This window comes from Elephas maximus, chromosome X (genome assembly GCF_024166365.1).
Source record: "Elephas maximus indicus isolate mEleMax1 chromosome X, mEleMax1 primary haplotype, whole genome shotgun sequence".
Taxonomy (NCBI): Eukaryota; Metazoa; Chordata; class Mammalia; order Proboscidea; family Elephantidae; genus Elephas; species Elephas maximus.
Genome location: NC_064846.1, coordinates 179,203,957 through 179,220,925, shown reverse-complemented (window position 1 = coordinate 179,220,925; position 16,969 = coordinate 179,203,957). Strand labels below are relative to the sequence as shown.

The following is a 16,969-nucleotide window of genomic DNA, read 5'->3' as shown; positions in this document are numbered from 1 at the left end:
CTGCTCCTGAGTTACTTCCTTTTACTTCCTTAATAAACCACTTAAGTGTAAGCACAGCTTGTGAGGTCTGTGAGGCTTTGCATCCCATTGCCAAACCTAAACAGGGGGAGGGAACAGTACTGAGGGGAGGCAGAGCACCTCTGTCAGGGATGGAGTGGTACAGCAGCTTGGAGAATACGGCAATCTGCAATGTATTTGACCTCTACCTCACATAAATTGGCTTGGTGCTGATTATGGTCATTGAAATTATTTTTACAATATTAAAATATTATTTTTACTCTTTTCAATATTCATTCATGATCTTATTAAGTTTATATCTTGAATAATACCCCGAGGCTGAAAATGCACCAGTAATTCTACTGTAGTCAGGAATTTTGTAATGAAAAAACTCACTGGGATTAAAAGCTGGCACTCATCGTAAGGCTGTGGGACCTGCTTTTAATGATGGACATGAACACAAAAGCACAAGCAGCAAAAGACTAAATAGATAAATGGGACCTTGTAAAAATTATTTTGTTCTTCAGATGACTTCATCAACAAAATGAAAAGATAACCTAAAGATTGGGAGAGAAATTTTCAAGGACCATATATCTCCCAGGAGACCTGGTCGCACAGTGGTTAAGAGCTACAGCTACTAACCAAAAGGTGAGCAGTTCAAATCCACCAGCTGCTCCTTGGAAACCCTATGGGGCAGTTCTACTCTGTCCTACAGGGTCACTGAGTCGGAATCAACTCCATGGCAACAGGTTGTTGTTGTGTGTGTATTGGTTTGTTATTCTGTGGTGGCTTGCATGTCACTGTGATGCTGGAAGCTATGTCTCTGGGTATTTCAAATACCAGCAGGGCCACCCATACTAAATTGGTTTTAGCAGAGCTTCCAGACTATGACAGGCTGGGAAGAAAGGCCTGCAGAGGCATTTTGAAAATTAGCCAATGAAAACCCTATGAATCAGAAAAGAATGTTGACTAACAGGACTCAAACTTATCCATAGATAAATCGTGATGACACACGGCCCATCAAGGTTTCATTCCATTCCAAGTAAGATCCCCAGGAGTCGGAGACAGCTCAATGGCAACTGATAACAGGTTAATTATTGGTAATAATTTAGAAGAGAAGATATTAGTTTTTTTTAAAAAAAAAAAAAAAACAACCTTTTGCCATGGGGATGATTCCAACTCATAGCAACACTGTAGGACAGAGTAGAACTGCCCCATAGGGTTTCCAAGGAGCAGCTTTGAACTGCTGACCTTTCGGTTAGCAGCCAAACTCTTAACCGTTGTGCCACCAAGGCTCCTAGTTCTCAAAAGGAGGTTGTCATGGATTGGACTGTGTCCCCCAAAAATATGAGTCAACTTGGTTAGGCTGTGATTCCCAGTACTGTGTGGTTGTCCACCACTTTGTGATCGTGATTGTGATTTTCCTATATGTCGTAAATCTTAATCTTGCCTGTGGTTAATCTTGCCTATGGGCAGAGGGGACCTCCTGCCAGCCACTCAATTCCCAGATGCCGGCTCTCCCCTCTAGCTGCAGTGACCTCTCAAGGGACTCCCTTTTGGGCAGCATCACTGCCATCAAACCAAACCAAACCCAACCCACTGTAGTCGAGTTGATTCCGACTCATAGCGACCCTAAGGACAGAGTAGAACTGCCCCCATAGAGTTTCCAAGGCGGATTCGAACTGCCGACCTCTTGGGTAGCAGCCTTAGCACTTAACCACTAGGCCACCAGGGTTTCCTCACTGCCATCCCTCGCGGCCAAAGCCCACCCCACATCTTGGCCGCCAGAGCACCTGGGACGACACAAAGGTGGCCGCCACGTGGCGCCCGACAACCGGCACAACCTGGACCGACGTGGACCGCAGAGGCCGCACGGTCGGTCGGCGTCTCAGGCCACGAGTACCCGCCCACAGCAGTCAGGGGTGACATGCTGGTCTAGGACGCCTCTGTCCTGGGCGGGGGACACACACAGCACTTCTGGAAGGTGCCCCTGATGACGGGGACCCACGTGAGGCTGTGGGGGCGCCCTCCACGGCCCTCCCTGGCCATCCCCATCAGTCTTCCCATCTGGAGGAGGACTTAAACATTTTTGGAAATCAAGGGTGGTTACCAAGCCCCACGGGAGATGGCCCTGCAGGGGCGTCCCTAGCTACTCTGGAGGGAGACCTAGAAACACTTTCAGGAGACACATCAGCTAATGGGGTCCACGTGTGATTGTGTCTAGGACCAGAGCCCTCTCCTGGGCCTCTCGGGATGACTCCCCGCCAAAACCAAACCCGATTCCGACTATATATAGTCACACGTATGGGAACCTAGGTAGCATTCGGGTTGAGAGCTAAGGCTGCTAACCCAAAGGTCAGCAGTTCGAATCCACCAGGCGCTCCTTGGAAATCACATGGGTCAGTTCTACTGTGTCCTATAGGGTCGCTATGAGTAGAAATCGACTCCATGGCAATGGGTTTATAGTCACATGTATATATGTGGTTTTATATATATATATACATATATATATACGGTCACATGTTGTTGTTGTTAGCTGCGCTCCGGTCCGTTGTGACTCATAGAGACCCTACCTACAACAGAACAAAACATTGCTGTTCCTGAACCATGCCCACGATCATTGTTATGCTTCTGCCCATTGTTGGAGCCATATATATATATGTATACGGTCATATATAGAGAGAGTTGGAATCAACTCCGCAACAGGTTTGGTTTTTTTTTTTTTAAGTCATTCGGAGAGGCCCGGGGGAGTGCGGGGAATGGTCTGGTCTCAGCCGTGGTCACATGCCGACCCCATTAGCTAATGTGACCCTATACATATATACGGAGCCCTGGTGGCGCACTGCTTAAGAGCTTGCCTGCTAACCAAAAGGTCAGCAGTTTGAATCAACTAGACACTCCTTGATATGGCTCTGGGATGGTTCTACTCTGTCCTAAAGGGTCACTATAAGTCAGAACCAAATTGACAGCACTCAACAACAACAAAATATATATATGATCCTACATAGCGTCATGGAGCCCTGGTGATGTAGTGGTTAAGAACTCGCTATGATCCTATATAATCAAGCAAAACACCCAAACCCATTGCCATCAAGTTGCTTCCGACTCACAGCAACCCCACAGGACAGAGTTGTATTTCGAAGGAGTGGCTGGTGGATTTGAACTGCTGACCTTTTGGTTAGCAGCCAAATGCTTCACCACTGTGCCATCAGGGCTCCTACTGGTATTTTCCTCTAGAGGGAGACAGAAAATTTTCTAAGTGTCACATCCAGAAACTGGGCCCCACAGGGGCAGTGGCAGGACTGGAGAGCCCTCCTAAGGTGTTCTACTCAGCCCAGGCCCGTGGCCTTCTCCAGAGGGGGACTGGAAAACTTTTTCAAGAGGCACGTGTGACAACCGATACAAACTCAGACGCGGCTGTGCCCAGCACCTGACCAGACCCCACCAAGCAGGGGGCTTAGGCACCTTCTCAGGGAGCACCTCCAGACACAGGGCCCAAAGCAGGACCGTGGCCTCCATGGCTGGCCAGGCTAGGCCTGGCCTTCACAGGGGAACTTAGAAGTGTCTTCCGGAAGTCCGTCCAATGCCCAGGCCCTAAGCGGCTCATTGGGTGCACCTGGGGCATCTTTCCAGACCTCCTTGGTTGGCCCGGGTCTGCTCCCCCTAAGGTGGGAGGGGGCCTTAGAAAACATTGAGAGCCACATCCTCAATCTGGTCCCACACAGGGCCATGGGCAGGCTAGGGGGTTCCTCCATGATCATTCCTCACTGGCTTGGACCAGTCCCAGGCTAGTGAGAAGGACTCAGAAATCTTTTCTATTAGGAGTCTTAAAAACTGCCACCCAAGCAGGACCAACACCAGGCCTGGTTCCCCCACACCCAGCTTCCCTCCTGGCCTGGTCTGTGTCCCCTCTCAGAGTGAAAGAATACAGTGACCAGGGCCCAAGAGGGAGTTGGCTGAGGACTGGCACACTCCTCAAGCCACACTGGCCCACCCAGTCTGGTCCACACCACTGGAGGAGATTAGAAACATTTTTGGTGGGTGCCTTCTAAGACTAGACCACTTGCCCTAGGCCGCCCTGGCTGGCTCTGGCCTGTCCATACCAGTGAAGGGGGACTTACAAATACTTTAGGGGCTCCTCCTATGACTAGATCCAATGAGGGACACGGCCTCCCTGCACCTCCTCCATTGGCTACTACGCAGTTCTCCCATCCGGAAGGAGACTTGGAAATATTTTCAAGAGATGCACCCATCAAACACGCCCCACATAGCACCAATGGAGGCCGGGGCTACCTACTTAGGCTGCCCTGTTCTACTCAGACTGGTCCTGGCCTCTGGAGGGGGCTTAGCAAACTTTCGGGGGTAGGCCTTTTAACAGCTCTGGAATCAAGGCCCTGCCTGGTGATGCCCTCCTGGGGCCTCTCTGACCAACGCTGGCCTCCACCACCAGAAGGTGACTTAGAAATGTTTTGGGGAGATGCTTATTGAGGCTAAGCCCCTTCTGGGGCCATGACCTGGGCAGGACACACTCCCCAGACATCGCTGCCTGGTTCAGGCTGGTTCTCTCCTTTGGACAGAGAGAAAAATTGGCGGGGAGACACAGTCTGACATGGTTTCACCACGGCCAGGCCTTTCTTGCCGGCCCAGGCCTATGCTCCCCGCTGAAACAGTTTTGGGAGGTTCGTCCTACAAGTGGGTCCACATGGGCTGTGGCCGGAACCAGGGCACCTTCTCCTGGGCTCCTCGTCTGGCCTGGGCTGGTCCCAGACTAGGATTTGGACTTGTCAACATTTTTCAGGGACACCTGCCATACCCAGGCCCTATGTGGGACCACAGAATTGTGTGGGCAGCCTCCCTGAACCTCCCAGGCTGGCCCATGCTGGTCCCTGCCACGGGATTGAGACTTAGAAACATTTTCAGGAGTGTTTGTTGGGCCAGGCTGCATGCTGGACAATGAACAGGCTGACGGCACTGACCTTGAGCCTTCACAGCTGCCTCTGCTGGTCTCGGCCACTACAGAAGGACATAAACTTTTCAGAGGTGCTCCCAATGCCCAGGGCTCACAAGGGATAGCATCTGGGTCCCTGGCACCCTCCACAGGCTTCCTCGTCCAGCCCAGGATGCTGTCCCCCCATTTGGGGGGGAACTTGAATACCTCGTAAACAGGCACATGTGCAACAACCAGGCCCAAAGTGAGGGTCAAGCATGACTCAGTCCAATCCTGCCACCAGAGGTTCTTAGGAGACAGGACCCCCACACTGCTGTATTCTTTAGCTGGCCTCCTCCCCCACAGTGTTGTATTGAAAAGTCCTTTCCTTTGCACCTCCCCACCCCCTCCCCAGCTTTGCATTTGAATCCTGCTCTTACTTGGAGGTTCTATGTAAACCCCATTGCACCTGCCTAGTACTAGTACCACTATAAATGTTGCTGACATAATATGTATGTATGAACTCCCTACTTGCAAACCCCTTTAAAAGTAGCCTACCTGTGTCTGGGGTTCGTAAGCACTAGCGAGTGGCCATCTAAGATGCAGCAGTTGGTGTCAACCCACCTGGACCAAAGGAGAATGAAAAACACCAAAGACACAAAGTAAGTATGAGCCCAAGAGTCAGAATTGGCTACATAAATCAAAGACTACTATCAGCCTGAGACCCGAACTAGATGCTGCCCAGCTACAACCAATGGCTGCCCTGACAGGGAACACAACAGAGAACCCCTGAGGGAGCAGGAGAGCACTGGGATGCAGACCCCAAATTCTAGTAAAAAGACCAGACTTAATGGTCTGACTGAGACCAGAGGGACCCGGGAGGTCATGGTCCCCAGACCTTCTGTTAGCCCAAGACAAGAACCATTCTCAAAGCCAAGTCTTCAGACAGGGATTGGGTTGGACTACAAGACAGAAAATGATACTGGTGAGGAGTGGGCTTCTTGGATCAAGACACATGAGACTACCTGGGCAGCTTCTATCTGGAGGGGAGATGAGAAGTCCGAGGAGGACAGAAGCTGGCTGAATGGGCACGGAAACAGGGTGGAGAGAGGGAATCTGCTGTCTCATTAGGGGGAGAGCAACTAGAAGTATATAGCCAGGTGTATACAAGGTTTTGTATGGGAGACTGACTTGATTTATAAACTTTCACTTAAAGTACAATTAAAAAAAAAAAAAGTAGCCTGCCTGCCCTTGGCCAGTAGCCTTGGCAACAGTAAGCACCATTTCCTTGTAAAAAGAAATAAAGGTGTCTTTTCATTCTCTCACCTCGGTCTCTTGTTTATTGGCCAATAGGAGTCATGCCAAGTAAGAACCTGAGTTTCCACCCAGTAATTCCGGTCAAACAAGGGGCGGTTGACAAGCTGGGGCCTCTTTTCCCCAGACTTCCCTGGTCAGCTCCGCAGGTCTTCTCCTCTGCATGGAGGCTTTGCAAGGCATTTGGGAGGTGCATCAAGCCACCGGGCTGCACATGGGACCCGGACTAGGCTGGGGAGCCCTCCTTGGGCCTCTGGGCCTCCTGGATGGTCCCTCTCTTTAGAGAGACTAGGAAAAAAAAAATTAAGAGCACATCTGTTAACCAGGCCCCACGAGGGGCTGCAACCAGGCTCAGGGTCCCCTCGCCAGGCGTTCCTGGCTGGCCCAGAATCCTGCCTTGATTCTCACTCTTGGAGGGGATTTAGAAACATTTTCTGCAGGCACATGTGACACTCGGGGCCACGTGGGTGTCCGGCGCCGTGTCTAGCCCGCCCCGTTTAGCCCGGCCCAGCCCAAAACGCCGGAATGCAACTTAAAAGCCTCTGCAGGCAGAGCCGACAACCCGGGCTTCCAATTGGTTCAAACCGGCTCAGTCCTGGCTGACAAAGGGAAACAGGAAGAGACCCAACGTTTTACCATTTGGCAGATTCGGCATTGTACGGGGAATGGGAAAAATCACAGATCGAAGCCCTGGAATGGGAGACTTGGAAGAGGCGTCGTGAGCCCTTTCAGGAGCCTGATGCGTGAGATTGGGTTATTGGCAGGTTTGAGCGACACACATTCAAAGCAGCACTGTTAGCCGCCATCTTTGAGCGGGGCGCCGCCATCTATGAACAGGGCAACAGGGTTTGGGACTGTGCTCAAAATCCAGGGCAAGCGATGTGGTTGCTATGCAATGGATGCGCTGCCCTAGTTGTCCATCCAAGAGAGAAGTTAAGTTTCTAGAAGGGTTTTGACCTGTAATTTTTCCCATTCCAGCTATCTTTCCAGTTCACCCTAATTTAGAAAAATTCAGATTTCTTCCAGGGACACTTCCTCGGGCATGACCGAACCTGGCAAAACCGCTTTGAAGCCCTGCGACCAACAACTGGGTCCATAGGGGATCGTGCACGGGAAGGCCGAATCACCCTCCACAGTTATTCCTGGTTGGCCAAGTCCAATCCCCTTCAGTGGTCAAACCCAAACCAAACCCAGGCCCAGGCCTGTGTCTCTTCGTCCCCCGCCTCACGCGCCTCCTAGAGTCCCCAGCCCTCAGCCTGTTGGCGTGCTCCTGGTGGCCCGGAAGTGGTGAGGGTCCCTGGAGCGAGTCTTCTCTGAGAGCACACAGGTGTGAACCTACAGGCTTCAATACGTGCGTGCACATTCACCCATCAGGTGCTCTTAAGACACGTCTTGAGTGCAAAACAATAGCCAAGTGTGAAAATGAATACAAAACCAAATAATTACCAACCTTGAAAGAATCTCGGGGATGCAAGAATAAACTTGAAATTGTACTAAACCTTCAAAAATCATTTTGGTTTTATTACTGAAAACCTTAGTGGAAAAATTGTGACTTTATTTAAAAAAAAAAAACCAACTAAACCTGTTGCCATCAAGTCAATACCGACTCATGGTGACCCCATGTGTTAAAAGAGTAGAACTGTTCCATAAGGTTTTCTTGGACATTATAGTACAGGAGGAGCCCTTGTGGCACAGTGGTGAAGCACTCGGCTGCTCACCAAAAGATTGGCAGTTCGAATCCACCAGCTGCTCCTTGGAAACCCTATGGGGACAGTTCTACTCTGTCCTGCAGGGTTCCTATGAGTCAAAATCGAATCCACAGCAATGGTTTTTTGTATAATGCAGGAGTAACCTTTTCTCCCCCCACCCCATTTTTAATCGTACTTTAGATGAAGATTTACAGAGCAAACCAGTTTCTGATTGAACAACTAATACATAGATTGTTTCGTGACATTGGTTGCCAACCCCACGGCATATCGTTCCCAATTACCAGCTTTCCTTTTCCCTCCTGCCTTCCAGCCCTTGCCCCTAGGCTGGTGTGCCCCTTTAGTCTCATTTTGTTTTATGGGCCTTTCCAATCTTTGGCCGAAGGGTGAATCTCAGGAGTGACTTCACTACTGAACTAAAAGGGTGTCTGGGGGCCATACTCTCAGGGTTTCTCCAGTCTCTGTCAGGCCAGTAAGTCTGGTCTTTTTTTGTGAGTTAGGATTTTGTTCTACATTTTTCTCCAGCTCTGTCCACGACTGTGTATTGTGACCCCTGTCAGAGCAGTCGGTCGTGGTAGCCGGGCACCATCTAGTTGTACTGGACTCAGACTCGGACTGGTGGAGGCTGTGGTAGTTCTGGTCCATTAGTCCTTTGAACTAATCTTTCCCTTGTATCTTTAGTGTTCTACATTCTTTCCTGCTCCCGAAGGGGGTGAGACCAGTGGATTTTCCTAGATGGCCTCTCACAGGGTTTTAATACCTCAGATGCTACTCACCAAAGTAGAATGTGGAACATTTTCTTTATAAAGTATGTTATGCCAATTGAGGCAGATGCTCCCTGAGGAATAATAACTTTTTTAGGAAGAATTATTTGTGCCAAATGTCACAGTTTTTATGGTGAATGGAGGCTCATCTTCAACAGAGGAAGGTAGAGACACAAGAAGCTTATTGCCAGCTTTCTTCTGCTGGTACTGAAACCCCCGTGCCCAGTACACAGTAGGAGCTCAATAAATATTTGAGGAAATAAAGGGATGCACGTGGGACTATGCCCCTTTACCTGGGTGCACACCCGTCTGCATACCTGCACACACAGGTGTAGGCACATTTACACACCCAGACACAGACGCCATGTTGACTCAGCGTGCAATCACTCAGTTCTTCCATATGCCAGGACTGCAGACACAGTCAAGTACCAGAGAGGCTAGCCCTTGCCCTCATGGAATTCCCAGTCAAGATGGGAAGAGAGACATTAAGCAAATAGTCGATTGGTTAAAATTGGCTTGGATGTGGCATTGGGTATGAACGGAGCCTGGGGTTTGGAGAAGCCATACTGGAGGAGGAGACACTGTGACCTCAATACTCCCCAGCATGTTTTCTCCTTTTTCAAAATGGGCGACTGAGAGCTTGACATAACTAACGCCATGATGACCCTGTAAGTTCTTCTTCCTCTGACTGCCCCCTCCTTCACATACCTGTTAACGACTTTGTTTTGACCTAATGTTGATGACTTTGTTCTTTGTTTGCTCTGATGCAAACAACTTTGTTTTGTTCTGTCCAACCACCTGTGACTTACAAGCCCCCACAGGAAAATCAGATCCCAGGTATCTGATATGTATATCTTTAGTCTGATAAAGAGCCTTTTGTCACTATCCTGTAATGAATAACTCCTCCAGCCAGGCCATCCGTGGACTACAAAGACACTTCTAAGCCTTATAAGATTCTATATAAGCCCTAATGTAAAATTGCTCTTGGGGACTCCATGGAGACAGTCTGTGTTGCTGCCGGGTCCCCGTTGATGTATACATCTCCTTAATAAACTTTCTCACTCTTTCTGACTTGGAGTACATTTCATTGGCTCGAATGATCCAGGGTACGGACCCTAATTGGGTAACAACACTGCAGCTCATGTCTTGATGGAGAAACAGAAGTTTTCCAGCCAGAAAAAGGTAATAATGAACAACCACTAACACCTGCAACGAGCCAGGCAATGTTCTGCTAATGTGTGCATATGAACCCAGTCAACTCTCATACCAGCCCTGCAAGGTGGGGACCACCATCACAACCATTTCACAGATGAGAAAACTAAGGCGCTGAGCATTTCAGAGCACTGCCGAAGGTCACAGAGGCGGTAAGTGGCAGGGCCAGGAACTGCAGCCAGAGCGTCCATTTCCAGAGTTTGCAAAACAGTCTGCAAAGGAGCGGTTGTTAGCAGGAGAAAAATCAAGAGGGTGGCATCTTGGTAGCCAAGTGCATAGTATGTGCAGGAGGAAGTGACCCAGGGTGTTGAAGGCTCCTCAGGGCCCAGGATATGGAGACCTGATGCCGTCAAGTTGATTCTGACTCATAGCGACTCCATAGGACAGTAGAAATGCCCCATAGGGTTTCCAACGAGCCAGGGTTCGATTTGAACAGCCAACCTTTTGGTTAGCAGCCAAGCTCTTAACCGCTGTGGCACCAAGGCTCCGGATATGGAGGAGGACTGAGAAATGTCTGCTGGAAGGCCCTCAGCAACATGGTTTAGAGTGTTTTTGGTGAAATAGCAGTGCAGGAACTGAGTGGGTAGGTGAGGACGTGGAGGTAGTGTAGGTAGAGGACTGTAAGGATGTGGTTGACAGGAAGGGGGACCATAGATGGGAGAGATGACACAAGGTTCTGTGCTGACAGGCCCGCAGTCGCAGGCCGTTTGCAGAGGTTACCCCAACAACTCCTGGTATGTAAAATAATGGCCACAGCCCCATAGATGTCCTCATTCCCAGAAACTGTGAATACTCAAGGTTCCATGGCAAAACGGAAGTAAACCTGCAGATGCAATTAAATTTGCTAATCAGCTGACTTTAAAACAGGGAGATTACCCTGGATTATCCGGCTGGACCCAATATCATCACCAAAAACCAAAACCTGTGGCCGTTGAGTTGTTTCTGGCTCACAACAGCCCTATAGGACAGAGTAAAACTGTCCCATAGAGCTTCCAAGGAGCGGCTGGTGGATTCCAACTGCCGACCTTTTGGTTAGCAGCTGAGCTCTTAACCACTGTACCACCAGGGCTCCAAAATGACATCACAGGTGTCTTAGTCATCTAGCGCTGCTGTAACCGATGTACAAGTGGATGGCTTTAACAAAGAGAGGTTTATTCTCCCACAGTAAAGTAGGCTAAAAGTCCAAATTCAGGGTGTCAGCTCCAGGGGAAGGCTTCCTCTCACTGTCAGATCTGAAGGAAGGCCTTTCTCGTCAATCTTCCCCTGGTCGAGGAGCTTCTTAGGCGCAGGGACCCCGGGTCCCAAGGACACGCTCTGCTCCCAGTGCTGCTTTCTTGGTGGTTCGAGGTCCCCAATTCTCTGCATGCTTCCCTTTCCTTTTATCTCTTGTGAGAAAGCACACACACACAGACACACACAAAACCCTGTGGGGCACAGTTTTGCTCTGACACACATGGGGTCGCCATGAGTCTGAGACAACAAGGCACAGGTTTTGACCTCATTATTCCACCCGAGCTTCCTACTTGGGCTCGATAATTAATTTATGTGGCATTGCTGCCACCTCCTGGCCATTCATTGAATTTCTGAAGGTGGCTTTTTGTGTGTGTGTGTGCTTTAAGTGAAAGTTTACAAATCAAGTCAGTCTCTCATAGAAACATTTATATACACCTTGGTCTATACTCCCAGTTGCTCTCCCCCTAACGAGACAGCACGCTTCTTCCTTCTACTCTCTATTTTCTTGTCCATTCAGCCAGCTTCTGACCTCCTCTGCCCTCTCATCTCCCCTCCAGACAGGAGCTGCCCACATAGTCTCATGTGTCTACTTGATCTAAGAAGCTCACTCTTCATCAGTATCATTTTCTATCCCGTTGTCCAGTCCAAGCCCTGTCTGAAGAGTTGGCTTTGGGAAAGGTTCCTGTCTTGGGCTAACAGAAGGTCTGAGGACCATGAGCCCCTGGGTCCTTGTACTGTGGCTTCTTTTTCGGGGGAGCTCAGGTGAACGCAAAAAGTTTCAGCTCGACTACAAACCTAAATATTACAGGTTCGAGCCCACCCAGTAGTGCCACAGAAGAAAGGCCTGGCAAACTGGTTCCATTAAGATTACATCCAAGAAAACCCTATGGAGCTGGTCTGGTCTGTCACACGTGGGGTCGCCATGAGTCGGAATCCGTTGGGTGGCTACGGGTTATTTTGGTTCAGAATCCAGGCCGAAAGAGACTGTTGATTTCCCAAATTACTATACTTGTGGCGGATCCCTGGTGGTGCAGTGTGCAAGATCCCGGCTCCTACCTAAAAGGTTGAATCTCCCAGGCGCTCCTTGGAAACCCTATGGGGCAGTTCTATTCTGACCTACGGAGTCACCATGAGTCGGAATCGACTCGATGGCCACCGGTTTTTGTTTTTATACCTGTGGAAGAATGGGATAATGGGTCTCCTTATTCCAACTTTTGTGTACATAATGATGGCAGTGCCAATGGCCAGGGGACTGTTTCTAGAAATAAAGTTGGATGTCTAACTAAATGAATGTGCTAAGAAAAAAGTTTTCAGTTTAGTATCTTCTCAGCCAAGTGTTTTGTCTTTCAATACGCTGGGCAAAGAAATGCTGTGGTTCATGAAAATATTAAGGTTGACACTTCTTTTCCTTTTATGATACGGGTGGTTGTTTTTACTGCTGTTCACAGTGCATCTCGTTTTATTTGTAATCTTTTTTTTTTTTTTAAATAACAGTATATTGTGTTTTCAGTGGAGATTTACACGGGAGTTTAGGTTCCCCGTTCAACAGTTTCTACACAAGTCGTTCAGTGATAACGGTTACATTCTTCACAACGTGTGAACCTTCTCACTGTTTTCATTCTGGCTGTTCTGTTTCCATTAGTCTAGTTTCTCTGCCCCCTTACAGTCTCATCATTGTTTTAAAGTCATTGTTGACTGTCTGGTCTCATGTAGATGACTTGATTGTATTAAAAAAAAAAAAAAACCCTAAATAATACAAAGTACTTAATAATTCTATTGTTGATAGACATTCTATAACTTTGACTAATACGAGTAATCTGCAGAAAAGAAAAGAGCAGTTGCTAGAAAAGGACATCATGGTTAGTAAAGAGGGGAACCCTCAACCATGGACTCAGACATGCCAACGATCGTGAAGAGGACTCAGGACTGACCAACATTTTCTTCTGTTGTACATGGGGTTGCCATGAATCAGAGCCAACTCAACTGCAAATAACGATGATAACCCACCCAAACCCAAATTCATCAGCCCAATGCCATCAAATTGATTCCAACACTTAGGGACCCTATAGGACAGAGCAGAACTGCCCCACAGGGTTTCCTAGGCTGTACATCTTTACTGGAGCAGACCACCGTGTCTTTCTCCTGCACAGTGGCTGGTGGGATCGATCCGCCAACCTTTCAGTTAGCAGTTGAGTGCTTAATCACTGCACCACTAGGGCTCCTTACAATGACAACAGGATACACTCAAAGAATACTGAATATACCATGGACTGACAGAGGAATGAACAAAATCAGTCTTAGGAGAAACACAACCAGAATGCCCCTCAGAAGTAAGGATGGCAAGACTTTGGTTCCCTTACTTTGGACACGTCATCAGGAAAGACCGATCACTAGAAAAGGACATCATGGTTGGTAAAGTACGGGCTCGGTGAAAACGAGGGAGACCACGCGTGAGACGGATTGACACAGTGACCTCGACAATGGACTCTGGCATACCAACAGTCATGAAGGTGGTGCAGGACTGGGCAGTGTCTCATTCTGTTGTACTTGGTCGCCATGTGTTGGGGCTGATGCGATGACAACTGGTTTTGGGTTTACTGTTGTCTCAGTTACCTAGTGCTGCTATACCAGAAATACCACACATGGATGGCTTCAACAAATGGAAGTTTATTCTCTCACAGTTGAGGAGGCTACAAGTCGAAATTCAGAGCACCACGTCTAAGAGAAGGCTTTCTCTCTGTGTCGGCTGTGGGGGAAGGTCCTTGTCCTCAGTCTTCCTCTAGTCTAAGAGCTTCTCCGCACAGGGACCCCAAGTCTAAAGGACGTGCTTTGTTCACTCCCCGGCTTCACTCCCGTGCTTAGCTTTCTTGGTGGTTTGAGGTCCCTCTCCTCTCTGCTAACTTCTGCCTTTTATATCTCAAAAGAGATTGACTCAAGATACAACCTAATCTTGTAGACCGAGTCCTGCCTCGTGAATGTAACTGCCTCTAATCCTGCCTCATTAGCATCATAGAGGTTAGGATTTACAACACACAGGAAAATCACCTCAGATAACAAAATGGAAGAGAGCCACACAATACTGACAATCATAGCCAAGTTGACACACATATTTGGGGCGGTACAGAATCGATTCCGTAACACTGGTTCGGCCCTATAGGGCTGCTGAAAACTCTTCTCAGCTTTTCAGCCTTTAGTTGCTGCAAGACCAAGTAAGCTGCCAAGTTTCAGGCTCAACTCTTCCGCTTGTCCCTGAGATCTTGACTTTCAAGTTTCTGCCTCCTTGGTGACTCCAGTGCATCACGATATATATATATGTATACATTATTTTTTGTCCAGCCTTTTGAATTGTTCTTGGCAACAGAGTCTACAAGAAGCAGTTTAGCCAACTGCAGTAAATGGAAAATCCTTCTTCCATTGTTGAGATGATTGTGACATTCGTATTACGTCCTCTCTCAGATTACGTACTTCCAGACAGAGACTACTGCTTTTCAGCTTCTCTCCATATTTCAGCCTCTGTCTCTGCTGAGCCAAGAATCTCCTTCTACAGGATTTTCAAGTTCTCAGTCTCTTCTTTCTAGACGACCCGAACTTCAGGCTGCCTCTCAGGGAGTGAATCCGTGAAGAGCTTATTACCTGGGGGTAAACATAAATGCAGTTTGAGGAAGTCAGATTGTATACAAGCACATCCACGCTGTGCGGGTGACAACCCCATTTATGCTAGTGACGACCCTATTTGTGCAGAGTAGAGCTGTGCTCCATCGAGTTTTCAAAGTGGTGGCCTTTCAGTGGCAGATTGCCAGGCCTTTCTTCTGAGGTCCTCTGGGTGTGTTATGAACCATCAACCTTTCAGCTAGTAGTTGTGCGCTTAACCTTGTGTGCCAGCTAGGGACTCCTACGCACATTCATAGGCCTTCCAAAAATGATTTTAAAGTCTGACTTTGAGCCATAAAAACACACTGCCGTTGAGAGGTTCCAACTCATGGTGACCCCACGTGTGGCAGAGTGGGACTGTGCTCCACAGGGTTTTCACTGACTGGGTTTTCAGGAGCAGATCAGCAGGCCTTTCTTCTGAGGCACGTCTGGGTGGACTCGAACCTCCAGCCTTTTGGTTAGCAGCCGGGCATGTTAGCTATTTGTATCACACATAAAACCACACCAAACCCACTGCCGTCGAGTCGATTCTGACCCATAGCGACCCTACAGGCACCTCTTGGGGAGCTCAAACCACCAACCTTCCCACTAGTAGTCAAGCACTTAACCGTGCGTGCCACCCACGGACGTCTATGCGCATTCATATACCTTCCAGTAGAGGGTCCCAGACAGAGCAGGGGAAAAACGAAGAACAAAATTCAAATTTACACACTAACCCCAAAAAAGAGCAGACTGACTGGTGTGACAGAGACTGGAGGAGCTCCTGACACGATGGCCCCGGGACGCCCTGCTAACTCAGAACTGAAGCACTCCTGAAGTCCACCTTTCAGGCAAAGACTAGACAGATCTATAAAACAAACAGTAACACCGGGTGGCACGAATGGTTTGCGCTCAGCTACTAATCTGAAGGTTGGCAGTTTGAACCCACCCTGCACTGCCACAGAAGAAGGGCCTGGCAACCTGCTCCTATAGATTACAGCCAAGAAAAGTGCCCTGTGGAGCAGTTCTCCTCTGTCACAAGGGGTCATGCGTGGGAACTGCCCCCATAGCAGTGGCGTTTGTTTTGCATCCAGCACGGTGGCTAGTTTTCTACCTCCCTCGGGAGAACTAAAGGAGTCTTGGTGGCACGGTGGTTAAAGCGCTCTGCTGCTAACCAAAAGGTCTGTGGTTCAACTCCCCCCGCTGCTGCACAGGAGAAAGACGGTGGCAGTCCACTTCCATTACAGCCTTGGAAACCCCATGGGGCAGTTCTCAGGTTGCTGTGACTTAGAATCGAGTTGTTGGCAACGGATTTGGTTTGGTTTGGTTTTAGAACTGAGAAAAGAGTCAGTAGGGTTGTTTTCCTGGGGTTTCATTCTCTTGTGAAACCCCCATTGAGGAAGGCTTGGGGGTTTGTTCTTCACATGGCCAGTGGGGAAAGAGAAAGTAGGAAGGGCATTCCTTTTCCCCTTCCCAGTGTCGTGGTGACCCCCAGGACACCTGCTCCTATTCCACTGGGAGAATCAGCCTCATAGCCGTACTTACGACTACGAGGAGGCTGAGAAGTAGACTCAGGTGTGTGCCCAGGAAGGGGCAAACACAGGTGTTAGTGAGCCTGTTGCTCTCTGACGTGTTGTTGTTGTTAGTTGCAGCCGAGTGCATTCCGACTCACGGCCACCCCATGTTTTCCGGACTAGAACTGTGCTCCACAGGGTTTTCTTGGCTGTGATCTTTATGGAAGCAGATTGCCAGGACTTCCTTCCATGGTGCTGCTGGGTGGGTTTGAACCACCGACCTTTAGGGTAGCAGCCGAACGTAAACCGTTTCCACAAGACCTACTCAGCATCAGGCTTCCTTTGCATCGTGGAGGCAGAAACCAATAGATGGGGTGTTTTCCGTTGAACTGCTTTTATTGGCATGAAGGTTGCGGCTGACCTGACTTTATTTAACCTGCCTTTGCTCTCTTATCTTTGTAACACGTGATAGGTCGCCCTGAAATGGAGACTTCCGCTGGAGTAGCGCTTGGCCCGGTTTCACCAGCCTTCCCCCAGTTCTCAGACGTCACAGAGGCTGAAATGCCCTTGGTATATCTCCGTGATGCTACTTAAACACATCTCTCTCTCTCCTTCCTTGTTTTCTCAGCTTGTCTATGCCCGATAAATACCGAGGAAAGCGTTGCATCCTAC

General features: G+C 48.9%; 1 protein-coding gene across 1 annotated transcript in view; it reads right to left on the bottom strand.

Moving 5' to 3' along the window:
• The window catches only part of LOC126068891 (zinc finger protein 20-like), a 65,003-nt gene extending 63,077 nt beyond the window's left edge, over positions 1-1,926 (bottom strand). The window contains exon 1 of the mRNA XM_049871577.1: positions 1,767-1,926. Coding sequence (XP_049727534.1) covers positions 1,767-1,926 — 160 coding nt within the window. The remainder of the gene's footprint in view (positions 1-1,766) is intronic.
• Positions 1,927-16,969: the final 15,043 nt, after the last annotated feature.